Below are 13,968 nucleotides of genomic sequence, written 5' to 3' on the forward strand. Positions count from 1 at the left end.
TAAAACAACCAGCCCTAATCGCCAGCAGTAACACTACATCTACTGCAGGTAATAACAGTTCAGATCATGGGGACATTACGTTACCCGCGGCCACTGTCGTGGACACTAACGCCCGACTCGCCGGCTTTGCCCGCCTCGCCCACGGAGGCGGAGCAGCCGCAGCCGTCTTCGTTGCCCCAAACACCGCCACCCCTCAGCGGCCCGCAAGTGCCAGAGGACCTGGGCAAAACAGAGCCTGCCCAGGTATATTTAAAAAAGCACCCAACTCGTTTGTACAGTGGGGTGAGGCGCTCATTTTGCAGCTCATGGTTTCAAAACAGAGATTGGCTGGAATATTCATGTAAAAAAAAGATGCCATCTTCTGCTATGCATGTAGACATTTCGGTTCAAGTAAGTCAGATGCCTTCACCACAACTGGCTACTACAACTGGCGCCATGCTCTTATAGGCTATAGGGACTGGGAAGGCATGAATCAAGCAAAGAGCACATACAGTAGATCCATAGATCTCTTCATGTTGCTCTCAAAGTGCACCAGATTGATGCTTTTAACTTCAATATTTAAAAAAAAATCTTCCCGGGGGAGCATGCCCCCAGACCCCCCTAGAGGAGGTGAGGACCCCCCTAGAGGAGGTGAGGACCCCCCTAGAGGAGGTGAGGACCCCCCTAGAGGGTGTTAGGTCCACTTAGAAAAATAGCACTTTACCACTGCACCCTCTCTAACCTCAGATGCACCCTGAGTCATTTTGTTCTGGAACCGGGCCATAAATGACTATTATCATTATTATAAGCAAGACAATAAATGGCAAAGATATGTAGAAAATAAACGTATTTAAGATACGTTCATAACAAACTTAACGTGGGAGAAAATACGTTTCCAGCTAAACGTAATTGAGAATGCAGTTGAGTTCTGTGGGAACGTGATTTTTAGGAGACAGGGTTGGTAGATTCAACATGTGTCAATTCACAGCACTGGGATCCTGTGAGATGAACATATAAGTAAAACTGATGAAACTTGGAGACCAGTGCAGACTTCACTAGATTAAAACAGGAATATGAGAGAGACCTTCTGTGGGTCAAACCTGGAGGAAGAGTAAAAGCCCTCAGAGCTGCTGAAGGTCATTTCAATAGCTTGTTGAGAAGCCTGCAAGTGTCTTGGAGGTTCTGTGGCTTTTCTACGACTCCATCAAACTTTTCTCAGCCTTGGGCTACATCTGTCTTCTGACCTTTACGTCCCGCTCCAGGCGTCGGCCCGGTCCCTCTTCACTCATCAGTGTCAGTGAATCTAGTCCCCGATGTCATCATCCCTTACATGACTGATGGAGAGAAACAAGAGTGAGCCGCTCTCTGAGGAACGCGAAGGAACAGCCTGTGGTGCACAATGACCTTGGAACTTCATTCAAGGCTATAAGAAATGTAATTTGGCGCAATAAACCTTGAGGAATTAAGAGACTATGATTAGTCAATTTACTTTTTACACACACCTGTGACAGAGGTAACATTTTCTTTACAATCTAGGTGTAGTAAGGTGAGGAAATGCACATAAAAAGTAAAGCAAAATCATCTAACCTGCTTTCTAAGTGGTGCACATTCTCAATCACTTGCATAAACGAAACATTAAAGACATTGGATTATCTTTCTCATGCACATATCCCCAACAGATCTTTTAAACACCATTTCTAAATGACTCTTCACGAGATGATTTCATTGAAACTCCTCTCAATGACTCACTTTAAGTAGCTTGGGTTCACTGAGAGAAAATCAAACTGGCTGCAGATCCACACGCTGACCTCCAATCCTGATCCCAGCCCGACCTCTGCAAACAACCGTCTCCCCCTCTTCCCGGCCCCTTGAGCTCCGTCTTTTACCCTTAAACTGTCAATCACCTGCAGACCGACCCCTCTGTTTTCCACCTCGGGCAGCAAAACCAATTAGTGTCTCTGACAGTCGGCTGCAGAGCTTCTCCTCAACTTCCCAAACTCAGCTTTTAGCTCCTCCTCCCTGTGACCACCAACAGCTCGCCCATTGACCCTGAGAGAAAGTCTCGGTGATGTTGTGATCCGTTAGTCTCCAAACTGCTCAAATCAGATCATGATCATCCTTGTTTGTGTTTCCAAATATAATATAAAATCAGATTAACTTTATTGATCCCAAATTGGGATTTGTGTTGTCGTCACAGCAGCATGTTAAAACAAGACATTGCAGAAAAGTAGAAAATAAACAAACAAAATAGAAAATAAAACAGAAGTAAAATGTTGAAAGTGAAAGATATAAATCTGTAGACTATATGTCAAATAAACACTATCAAGGACCAAATTACAGCTAACAACATTCAAAAGTATATTTATTAATATTAATTGTGAAAGGATTTTAGTCAGAATAAATCCCTGAGAGGATGTTATCTTTGCAATCGCAGCAAAACTACTAGAGTTTGTGAAGCTGTTGATTTCCTTTAGCAGCATGTTATCTTAAGTCTGTCAACTCGTGGCATTTAGAAGTGTATCTAGTGTTCGAGTAGCAAAGCAATGTGTTGTGAGAACAAGCTGACCATGAGTTGAAAGTTCTCTTTGAATCATTTCATCAACAATCCTCTCATTGAAGGGAAAGACAGTAATTCAGTTAAATCTCAAAAGTTTCATATTTACTTCTAAGAGAGTCTTTATTTAGATAATTAGTTCTATAATGAGTTATCAAGTGTCTGAAATGTGTCTATCAAGTGTCCTTAAATGAGGCCTAAATCATCAATATTTTAATACAGTTTTTCAGAGATTGAAAAGATCACCATTTCCATTGACAGCTTCCCTTTCACCTACTTTCCATGTCTGTCTGAAGGAGATGTTTTAGACGTCTGAAGACACTCTAATTACATTTCAAATCATTGAGTGAAATGAGGAATAGCCAGAAGAAGAAAGACAGGAGTGCAAAAAAGATAAGTGCATGTATGAACTCTTGAACTTGACATTTGATGTCCTTGGGTGTGAAACAAAATGTCCACAATTTGGAGAGAAATGGGGAAAGTAGAGGAGAAATGGATGCAGAGATACTTCAGTGAGATGTATTGTTTTACCTTGAGTGCCTTTCTCCCGCTCTCTAACACTTTTATTTTCCTCTCGTCTACAAGTCCCACTTAGTGGCCTCAGCCTTAATAATGTCTCCTGCCTCGCCCATGCTGAAAACATTAAACAACATTTTGTTAAATCTTCACCACTCTTTCCTGCCATCAGTTAACTTGCCAATTAATATGCATGCTATTATGGGCTAATTATCCACAGGCATTGTGACCCAAACCATTAATATTCATTCATTTATTGTTCCCGTTTTTATAAATATTCATCATTTTTTAAGTCAAAGTAGAAGTACCAGAGTGTAGAAATACTCTGTAACTTCTACTTTTACTTAAGTACAACATCTGAGACTTCTGTTAGCAAACCGTTTTTGACCGTGTTGCCAACACACACATTTTTTGGGTTTAAATAAATGGTTTGAATAGCAAGAATGTTGTGGTAGTAATCAGAGAGTGCTAAAAAGTACACAGTATCAATCCATGGAGATATTGAGGGGCAATAGTCACCACTTATGCATTTCATGTCATTGTTATCACATCGTTCCAGGATTGAGAATGCTGTCCTAAAGCCTCATATTGAGAGAACAAACTCCACCTGATGTTGAAAATTAAATTGCATCCATCACTTTCACAACCACCTCAACATATTGTGTTTGTGCATCAGCAATATTTCGCCTTGGCTGTCTTTTTATGAGATTTCTGTCATTAAGAATAAACTGCTGACTCAAAGTGACTGACCGTTTTTAATCTGGGGAAAACACGTTCACTCACCTCAACATTTTCTTTACACATGCTATATATATATCCTGCAGAGATGGGAATGCGTTTTTTAAAACCCTCATTTCAACAGGGCCAAATCTGCCCAGTGGGAGAGTTAAACCATAGCTGTCAGCTCGGCGTGAACACAAACCAGCAGGAAAAAGCTATCTCCGTTTTAAATGGACCCATTTGCAAAATACATTATTCATGTTTCCCCGGTAAGCACTAATATATATTTTTGTACCTGCTGCTATGTTTAATTCATTACTCCGAGACATTTCTCTTGCCTCCAAGCTGGGCGAATCGATTGTGAGATGTTGTGTTGTGTTATATTTCTCAGAAGTTGTTGTGTCCACTCAGACTGCATGCCCCGGATGGCAGTAATGATTCCTCCAGAATGAAAATAGACATTACTTTAGCAGCAAATCTTTCTCTAGGGGTTCCCAAATTGGCACGGATAGTTGCCTGCCTCAAGTGTCAGTTTGTGGTAAAACTTGTTATTTTCTACCTGACAGCCAAGTGTTTTTAGAAATGGCATCAGCCCTAATAAACCATCAACATTACCCAGACACTCCCTTTTTCCAAGTTTCTCAAAAGTGGGAGGAAAGTAGCTTCACTAAACTTGTATTTATGCCAAACAATTACACATAAAAATGTGCAACATAGTTTCACAGGATTGAAAGGGAGAGAAGATGGTTACATTGTGTTGAGGTTGATGTGAGTTTGGCGTCTGGGATTTATTTATGTGTGTTTTAATCTGTTTATATATCTGACCTGTTTATGTGACAGATGGATTGTAAAATAAATGGTAAATGGACTGTAATTATATGGCGCTTCATCAGGTATTTTCAACCCCTCAAAGAGCTTTACATACTGCGAGTCATTCACCCTTTCACAACTCATTTATGTAGAGCAGTACCACTTGCTCTAGGGAAGCTAACATGCACACACACACACACACACACACACACACACACACACACACACACACACACACACACACACACACACACACACACACACACACATACCATGTATACATCACTTCAGGGGACATTACATTGACTTACATGCATTTCCTGGAGACCTATCCTAACTGTTATGGAAATAATTATCATAGACGCCAAGATGTGACATACAGGACAAACCTTGACGTCTGTTTACCTCCTTTAAAGACACAGGCTGTTTTAGCCAATAATGTTATTGTTCCCATTCTGTGACCGGTCAATACTGGGTCACAGATGGTCTGTATTGTGGGTACACTGGGACACTTCCTTCTCTGTTGTCTGAGGACTCCAGGGCATGACATATCCAAGGCCATAAGTGGCGGAAGCTGGTAACTTAGTGTGCCCAAACTATCTAAAGCTATCTTATCAAAACATGTTGATGACTCTCTGTGGAACCAGTTAAATGGGCTGGCAAGAGAGAGGCTCTCCAGAATTGACGTGGCAACTCTACCGTGAAGTCAGAACCTCTGACTCTTGGACTTGTGATGTGAATCCTCCGGCCGTAACTCCAAATAAACCATCAGTGTTTGACATCAAAGCTACTGCTCCTACCGTGTCTCCTTCCTGAGTCGGTGACTCCCATTGCATTGCTACACAGAAGTTTCCTCTACACTAACCTTAACCATAACCAACTCATGCCTAACCCTAACCCTTACCCTTAACCTTACCCTTACCCTAACCCTTACCCTAATCCTAAACCTAACCAAGTCTTCACCCAAAAATGAATGATTCCCCTTATGGGGACCTCCAATTTGTCCCCATAAGGGAGGCGAGTCCCCACACATGACTGTGTAAACAGATTTAGGTCCCCACAAGTATAATGCTAGGCCACGCATACACACACACACACACACACACACACACACACACACACACACATACATACACCATTGGCCATCGGGAGCAACTCAAGGTTCAGTATATTGCCCAAGGACACACTGACATGTTGACGGTACGGGTTGGAATCGAACCTACAACCTTCTAGTTGAACAACGACCACAGTCTGGAATAAATATCATGCTATTATAATTTAATTTCACAGATTCATATTCCAACAAAAGCTCTGGCTGTGTGCTATAGTGTTGAACTTAATCATTTATTCTGTTCATTTCCCTTCAAACATATTTTAGAAAGCTGATCTTAATCTTTAAATTACTTTTATTAAAGGGGGAATGTGTGAGAGAGCACATTCTTCATCCAAATCATTACCGCAGCAGCAGTAAATGTTTAAACATCCCTGCAGTGTCACCATGTTCTGCTATATTCATATCATTCATTGTTCTAAATGAAAACAATGAAAGAAGATTACAATCTTTAAATTACCTTCATCTTTGCATTTAGGCCTCATAAATGAAATGTGTGTGTGCCCAGCATTTGGTGCAGGTGTGTATCAGTCGTCTGAGGAGATGCTGATGCTCTGCAACATCTGGAGAGAGAACAGAGTAGTTTGGAGAAAATGCTAAATTAAAAGCCAACCCGATTCTGAAAAAACATGTTTTATTTTACAAACAGGTTTGTTTCATGGCATGTCACTCAAACTCACTTACATTACTGTTATTCACCAAAAGAAGTACAAATACCTTATTTTAGTGACATTGAGATCCATCCACTACAAACCTCACCAGAGGAATCCAAAGTACTCAGCAAAACCTGATTGCTAAAATGAAATGTCCAAAAAGTATTGTACACATTCGCCGATCCAAATAAGCAGACATCATTTTTGTATTTATTGATAATAACAGAAAACTTGATTGAAAATCCTAAAAAAGTCTGTTTTCTGAGTGACCAATGCTCCTCTTTCCTTTTCTTTTAAGAGGCATGATCTGGTCAATTGTTTGCCGTCTAGAGACACACCCAATAAGTTCACTTTCACATGGTTTCTTTACTTCTATACCAAACTGCTATCAGAAGATGTATTTCTTAGTGCTGAAACATGGTATGCAACAGAGATGGTATCAGCACGTGTTGTTTGGTGGAGAAAAAAACACTATTAGCAACTTTTGTCGTTAAAATCCCATCTGTGCTTTGAGGTCTCAGAGAGAGGTGAGTTTGATGAGCAGCTGCTCCTCTTCCTCCCTCTATCAGTGTCTCTCTTTACACATGAGTTGAATTAACACATGGGGGGGGTTGCTCCATTTTGAAGTGTAAATATCAGGCTGTTTTCATCGTGTTCAGCCTGACACTTTCTATTGGATTATCTAGTCACAATCCAGCTGTCAGAGCGCAGCAGATTAGCATTTCAGAAACACATGAGCTGTCTCTGTGTGCAGGGAAAGAGGTGACAGAGCGCCACAGAGCTATAGAGTCTGTGCTGCTGTCAGCGTTAAAAGCTTCAGAGGCATCTAGAGAGCGGGGAGAGGACGCTCCCAGCAGGCGGCAGACAGCAGGGAAGAGTGGGGAAAAAGCAAAGGGAACTTGATGTAAATCCTTTTGAGGGTCTCACTTCTCACTTTTGTTACTTTGTTTTGTACATCAAAGACTCGGCTCATAAATGCTGACTCATGTTTGGAATATGGTGAGAGGAAATTCACCCAAACTGAAGCACCATTACTTTAATATTCACTCAAGTTATTTTTCAGACCTTACAACGTGAAAGCTTAATCCTTCAAAGAGGGGGAAACAAAAACGGCACGATTGTGGAAAGAAGTCAATTGTTGGAGGTTGAAGAAATTCCTGGGGGGGTTAGTGGGTGACCTTTTAAAATGGGAGATATCATATGATCACAAACAAATAAATACTGTCTGATATAAAACAACATCCTGCCAATTTCAAGTCTTTTACATACGAGTACCCATCTCCCTCTAAGGAACACCCAACCACAAGAGGATACTACAGTACTGAGACCTTCATTATTTAATTGTGACATTAGCCAGAGATCGCTACAAAGACATGAAATTAACATTTACATTTTTAAATATTTACAGTTGAAACAAGGGTATCAACATCTCATAAGTCCAACACTGTTTTAGTTTATCAGTATATTCACAATTTACAGTAAAGCAACAGACGCACAAATCTGTCTCTGAGTGTCTCTGAGTCAGATGAAATACTCCTTTGGGTTTTCAGAGGAGACGTTCTGGGGGTCAGTCTGGTTGTTGAAATGGAAGTCCTGGCTGTCTTCCTGTTTGACCCCCTTCACTTCCTGGTTCCGGTACGTCTCTTTTCTCCGGTAGAGGAATCTGGCCGTTATCGCCAGCACGGTCACAATCACGAAGATCACCACCGCTATGACCCCTGCAGGGAAGAGGACATTTTAAGATGTAATAAACTGAGATATCACACTATTCACTTTTTAAATTCCATTGTGCTTTAAGTTTTATCCCACAGAATATTAGATTGTTTAAATCCTGAGCTCTGTAAAGTGTCTTCACATTCATTGTTTGAGAACACACACATCTGAGTTATGATCACAATAAGTTGTATGTTTGATCCTACTCTATTTTTCAAAGCCTCAGCTTATTACGACCCAGAGTCACGTTTTAAAGTGTAGCACCTCTAGTGGTCGTGTAAGAAACAACATGCTCCCGTTGATTGCAAACGCTCCGGAGGGTCGTTTATTCAAATAACCCTATCTGGAAAATCCTAAAATAGTTTGGCCATTAAAATGCTTTTTGATTAGATCTCTAGCGAGAAGTGTATATTGTACTTTTAGAATCCACGTCCAGTGGATGTGTGATCTATAGTTTGATAGATATCACAAAGATGATTTGAGGTCTCGCCAGGAGAACGTGTACTCCGTCTTTCCCCTATTCATTTCTATTGACGGCAGCGTCCATGTAAAGTTGGCGTCAACCCTCACGGGGTGAAAATAGTTTTTCCGGTCTCGAAGTTTTCATAATAAAAACGGAAGTATTCCCCTCACTGTCAAATGATTACACAGTGATATCTGCATTATCCACTAAAAAACATCAGTTTATCCTTGTTAATTGAGTGAGTTTCCGAAGACACTACACTACTCAGAATCCTCAGCTATCGTTTGGGACTACAACATTCGCTTTGCTTTACAAACCCCGTGATTATTCCTCAAGCTCTGTGATGGGATGTCGGAGTGGCAGTGCGACAAGGTCACGCCGAGCGTCAAACAGCTCTTTGAAATGGAATGCAACCACGGCAGACTCGAACGGGTCCCCCCCCCCCAGAACCACAACATGTTCTCTATGGCACGTCTCTACTGGTAATTGTAGTTTTAAAAGACGTTTTCGTATTTCCCACAATTAGAAGTTGCCAGTATTAAACTGTGTACACCCCTGGAGGTTTAGGGGATACGAAACACATTGGTGTTATCAAATTTAAAACATATAATTAATAAATGGGTGAAAATTGCTTGTGTCCATGGGCAGCATTAATATACCCACATGACAGCTCATTTCAGAAGAGCTTTATTTACCAGCTGGTCTTATGTCTGTGACCCCTCCTGTTGTTAATTGATAAGCCGGAAACACGCACTTGTCAAGGTTCAGAGGCACATCTTAAGATAAGATAAGATGCACTTTATTGATCCCAAGTTGAGAAATGTTTTTGTTACAGCAGCATACTACTTTGTTCTACTCCACTACAATTCAGAGGTTAACCTGGTATTTTTACTCCACTACATTTATTTTAGTTACTTTTCAGATTCTGATTAATGATGTGAAATATAAACAACCCTTAAATCAGACTTTAGTTACACCTGAGTCAAATTCAGGGAAGGTGATTGTCAAGTGCCAAAATAAACTGCAATATATTAGACTTTAAGTACTTTGGTAGGCTTAATATTTATCTGTTGATAACCCCAACGTTTTTTTCTTATTCAAAGGAAGACCTTAACTTAAAGTATTCTTTAATGTTTGAATTAAGCCTTATTAGTTTGTCTGTTTTGCACATCCTCCTGTTAATATCTTTGGACGTCCTGCACTAGCTGTTTTATTGTAGAGATCACTTACAGTATCTTCTTGATATTTTCTTTTCTATATTTCTATCATTGACCTTCTACTTTCCCCCTATTTTGTATGCAGGCTACTCTTAATATTTAAATGTTTTCATAAAATATAAAATATTCAACAACAAAATTCAACAACGTGCTCACACTTTGAAAACCGCTGGTCTAGTTAATAAAACATAAGAATATCAAACATAATATTATTATTAACTTTATTGTGAAATTAAAACAGAACGGTAAAGGAAAATACAGTTTCAGTCTCTCGATTTGAAGCTTATGCATTGTACCATGAACCTGTATAGACCTGTAACATTCAACTGCATGAGGAGTTGGAAAGGTAGTCTCTGAAGATGTTAATGTTAATAACACACAGCATACAATGCCATAATAACTTTGTATTATTAGTGTAGGACACTTATGTGTGTATAACATCTGAAGATGTGTAGTTTTATTCATGTTTTCACATCATTGTACAGGATATTGCTATATTTTCTAGTTCTATAGAACTACAATATGTGAAATATTATAGCTGATAATGTATATATATACATATATATATATTTATATATCATATATATTATATATGATATATATATAATGTAATATATCAGATATTAATGTGTATATAATATCTGATTTGTGACAGAAAGGTATATCCGTCATGTAATGGTAAGCTATTGAAATTGTGATTCCATAGATGTGTCTCCCATCACCCAAAACCCCTGACTATTCTCTCAACTCAGTATTTACATTCTTTAATTCAAAGAAAATCAGTAATATCTTTAAAACCTACAAAAAATCCCTTTCTATCAGCTGCGCACCGTTATGGTGTAAATACAGCCTATCTACCAATTGGATCAAATATAAAAGTCAGTCGAATTAGTGTTGATACTGCAAGGAGACGTATTGTGTGAGAAGAAATGGAGGATGTTGTTTAATTACTGATATATTTATGATCCACGTCACGTATTCAGTTTCGGTGGCAGTTCTTCCAGTGTGTCCAAAGGTCTTCTCATCAGGGCTCTATAAATAAAGAATTACGGCGGATATGTAATATTTAATGCAGCCGAACAGTGTATTACAATGCCGTTATGTGATGACTTTCAAAGAGAAAAGCAAGCACACTCGGAATAAAGTGTTATTATTTTTCATGTTTTCGAATTTCATATTGCATAAACACCATATCCCAACGTGCATTGCGTCTAAAACATCCAATCACCGAGCTTCAACGATATATCTGAGGATTATGGGTAGTTCAATGTTTTAGCCTATCAAAACCTCTGAAAAAAGAAATGTGTCCCTCAGAGTCGAAAGGGAAACACCTAGGGGAAAAACACAAAAGCAGTGTAGGCTACACAATTTAAACCAATTCATGTTGTGTAATTAACAAGGATAAACTGATGTTTTTAGTGGATGAGTACGGCAGATATAAAAGATTTTAAAATCATTTGACAGAGAGGGGATTACGGTTTTATTATGAAAACTTCGAGACCGGAAATACTGTTTTCACCCCGTGAGGGTTGATGCTAACTTTACATGGACGCTGCCGCATATACACGTTCTCGTGGCGAGACCTCAAATCATCTTCGTAATATCTATCAAACTATAGATCCTACACATCCACTGGACCTGGATTCTGAAAGTACAGCACACTTCTCGCTAGAAATCTAATCAAAAAGCGTTTTAATGACCAAACTATCCTACAATTTAGGATTTTCCAGAGAGGTTTATTTGTGAATATACGACCCTCCGTAGCGTTTGCAACGGGAGCACTAGAGGTCGAAAACTTTAAAACGTGATTATAGGTCGTAATAAGCGCTTCAGCAATCGACCTATTTGGTCTTATGAGTTGGAGGACTTGTTAATTTTTCATGTACATAGTGTCTGTCTCCATTGTGTCATTTGCACAATGTTCTTGCATTATTTATGCACTTCCTTTTTGTCTTCAATATATCGTATGCTGCACTGTTAGAAGAGCCAGGTACTTAGGGGCCCTGTTATGCTGTTTATGGTTTTCCCTCTCCTGTAGTGTGTTGTATAGGTTTCTGTGCATATCAATGGTCTGCAAAGGTTAAAATCCCAAAGTTCCCTCCAGAGGGAGTGAAAAGAGGTGCTGCAGGCAGTATGAGATAAATAAAGAGATTTTGAACATTAAAGCACGGAGACACGTCACAGCTGAGGAACAGAATACAAATGAGAACCTGGAAATGAGCAGAATAGGGCCCCTTTAAAAGTTTACTTTGCCACCAACTACGCTGTTGATATTATAACAATAAATAAAGCCTTTACTTTTGAAACTATCTCAAAATTAGAGCAAAACATCTGCATATTCCCCCCCCCCCCTCTTCCACTGCCATTTAATTTCCTAATTCCTTGAATATCTTGCTAATCTCACTCTTGAGTGCATTAAACATAATTTGTAATCTTTTTCAATGTTTCAGGTTCTTCTGCTCCGTTGAGCACAATTGGGAATATGAGAGCAGGTTTCATTTAATTGGAATTTGAAAATATGACGGAAATCAATTTAATACGACATTACTTTATAAAGAGACCATTTTTTTTCTTTTAAGATAACAGCAGTATAGTTTTCCCATCAGCAAGTCGTCCCTGCATTGGTTTAATTAGGTGAGCAGACACAGTCAGGTCAGTTCAATGGACACTTTCAAATGGCTTTTCTCTGGGTATCACCTTTTTTTATCTACACGATGATAGATCAAACCTTTTCTGTGCTCACTTTGAATCAATCCGTGCTGGCAGAGCAATAAAGTTTTAAATAGTTTTGAATGGACTCTTGCTCGTCACTTTACTCTTTCTTACAGCTCAGCATGTGTTCACAGTGAAGGAAAGTCTAGGTGTGACTTTGAGTCTTTCTAACTACAGAGAATGTGCATCAAACGAATCGTTGAATATCAATATTTGATAGATTAAAATCATTATGAATCACTGACTTCAGAGTGATTGTCAACAACAGGCACGTGCACTCAAAGGCTCCTTCCTTTTTAGAGTTACACTTGTTTTTACAAATCAATAAAATGTTCTTACATGAAAGAAAACAATTTATTAACCTGTGTCTAATACACTTTATCTAAAGCATATGTGTTGCTTTGTGTGCCTTGATTATATGATATTTGAATTTTTTTAGCATCTTAGCCGTACAATATCCGCATCTTCTTATCGCTGAATCATTGTGCCGATGTCTTTATGGAGAAGGTGGTAAGACAGCAATTTGGAGGAGAGGAAGTGCATCTTTGTCAGAGGGCTAGGTAAGAGTGTGGCTAGCTAACATGTGAGAAGAATTTACTAAACTTAATTCCTCTCCATGTATAATTAATGAAAGAAATTCTATTAATCTTTTTGGGGTTTCCCAAGTGAAGGAGTTCAAGTATCTCGGGGTCTTGTTCTCGAGTGAGGGAACAATGGAGCGTGAGATGGGCCGGAGAATCGGAGCAGCGGGAGCGGTACTGCAGTCGCTTTACCGCACCGTTGTGACGAAAAGGGAGCTGAGCCAGAAGGCAAAGCTCTCGGTCTTCCGGGCCATTTTCGTTCCTACCCTCACCTATGGTCATGAAGGATGGGTCATGACCGAAAGAACGAGATCGCGGATACAAGCGGCCGAGATGGGTTTTCTCCGCAGGGTGGCTGGTGTCTCCCTTAGGGATAAGGTGAGAAGTTCGGTCATCAGGGAGGGACTCGGAGTTGAGCCGCTCCTCCTTCGCGTCGAAAGGAGCCAGTTGAGGTGGTTCGGGCACCTAGTTAGGATGCCACCTGGGCGCCTCCCTAGGGAGGTGTTCCAGGCACGTCCAGCTGGGAAGAGACCAAGGGGTAGACCTAGGACCAGGTGGAGGGATTATATCTCTTCGCTGGCCTGGGAGCGCCTTGGGATCCCCCAGTCAGAGCTGGTTGATGTCGCCAGGGAAAAGAAAGTTTGGGGCTCTCTGCTGGAACTGCTACCCCCGCGACCCGACCACGGATAAGCGGGAGAAGATGGATGGATGGATGGGTTTCCTTTTCCTGTAGTGTGTGCTTTTGTGCATGTAAATGGTCAGCAAAGTCTAAAATAAAGACCTTTTTGAACATTAAAGCATGAAAACATGTCACAGTAGAGACACAGAATACAATTATGAACCCTGTACCTTAGCATAATAGGGCCCCTTTAACACCAGTGTTTAAACCAACCCAGGTCATGGGATGGTTTGAGCACATACATTTTAATATCCCTTAAA

The 13,968-nt window shown here is 40.1% G+C and overlaps 1 protein-coding gene across 1 annotated transcript in view; it reads right to left on the minus strand.

Annotated features, from left to right (window-relative positions):
• Window positions 1-6,307: 6,307 nt before the first annotated feature.
• LOC117552640 (contactin-associated protein-like 4) overlaps window positions 6,308-13,968 on the minus strand; it is a 132,218-nt gene continuing 124,557 nt past the window's right edge. The window contains 1 exon segment of the mRNA XM_034226217.1: window positions 6,308-8,061. Within this exon segment, the coding sequence (XP_034082108.1) occupies window positions 7,865-8,061 (197 nt within the window). The 3' untranslated portion in view covers window positions 6,308-7,864.

Source organism: Gymnodraco acuticeps, unplaced genomic scaffold (assembly GCF_902827175.1).
Source record: "Gymnodraco acuticeps unplaced genomic scaffold, fGymAcu1.1, whole genome shotgun sequence".
Taxonomy (NCBI): Eukaryota; Metazoa; Chordata; class Actinopteri; order Perciformes; family Bathydraconidae; genus Gymnodraco; species Gymnodraco acuticeps.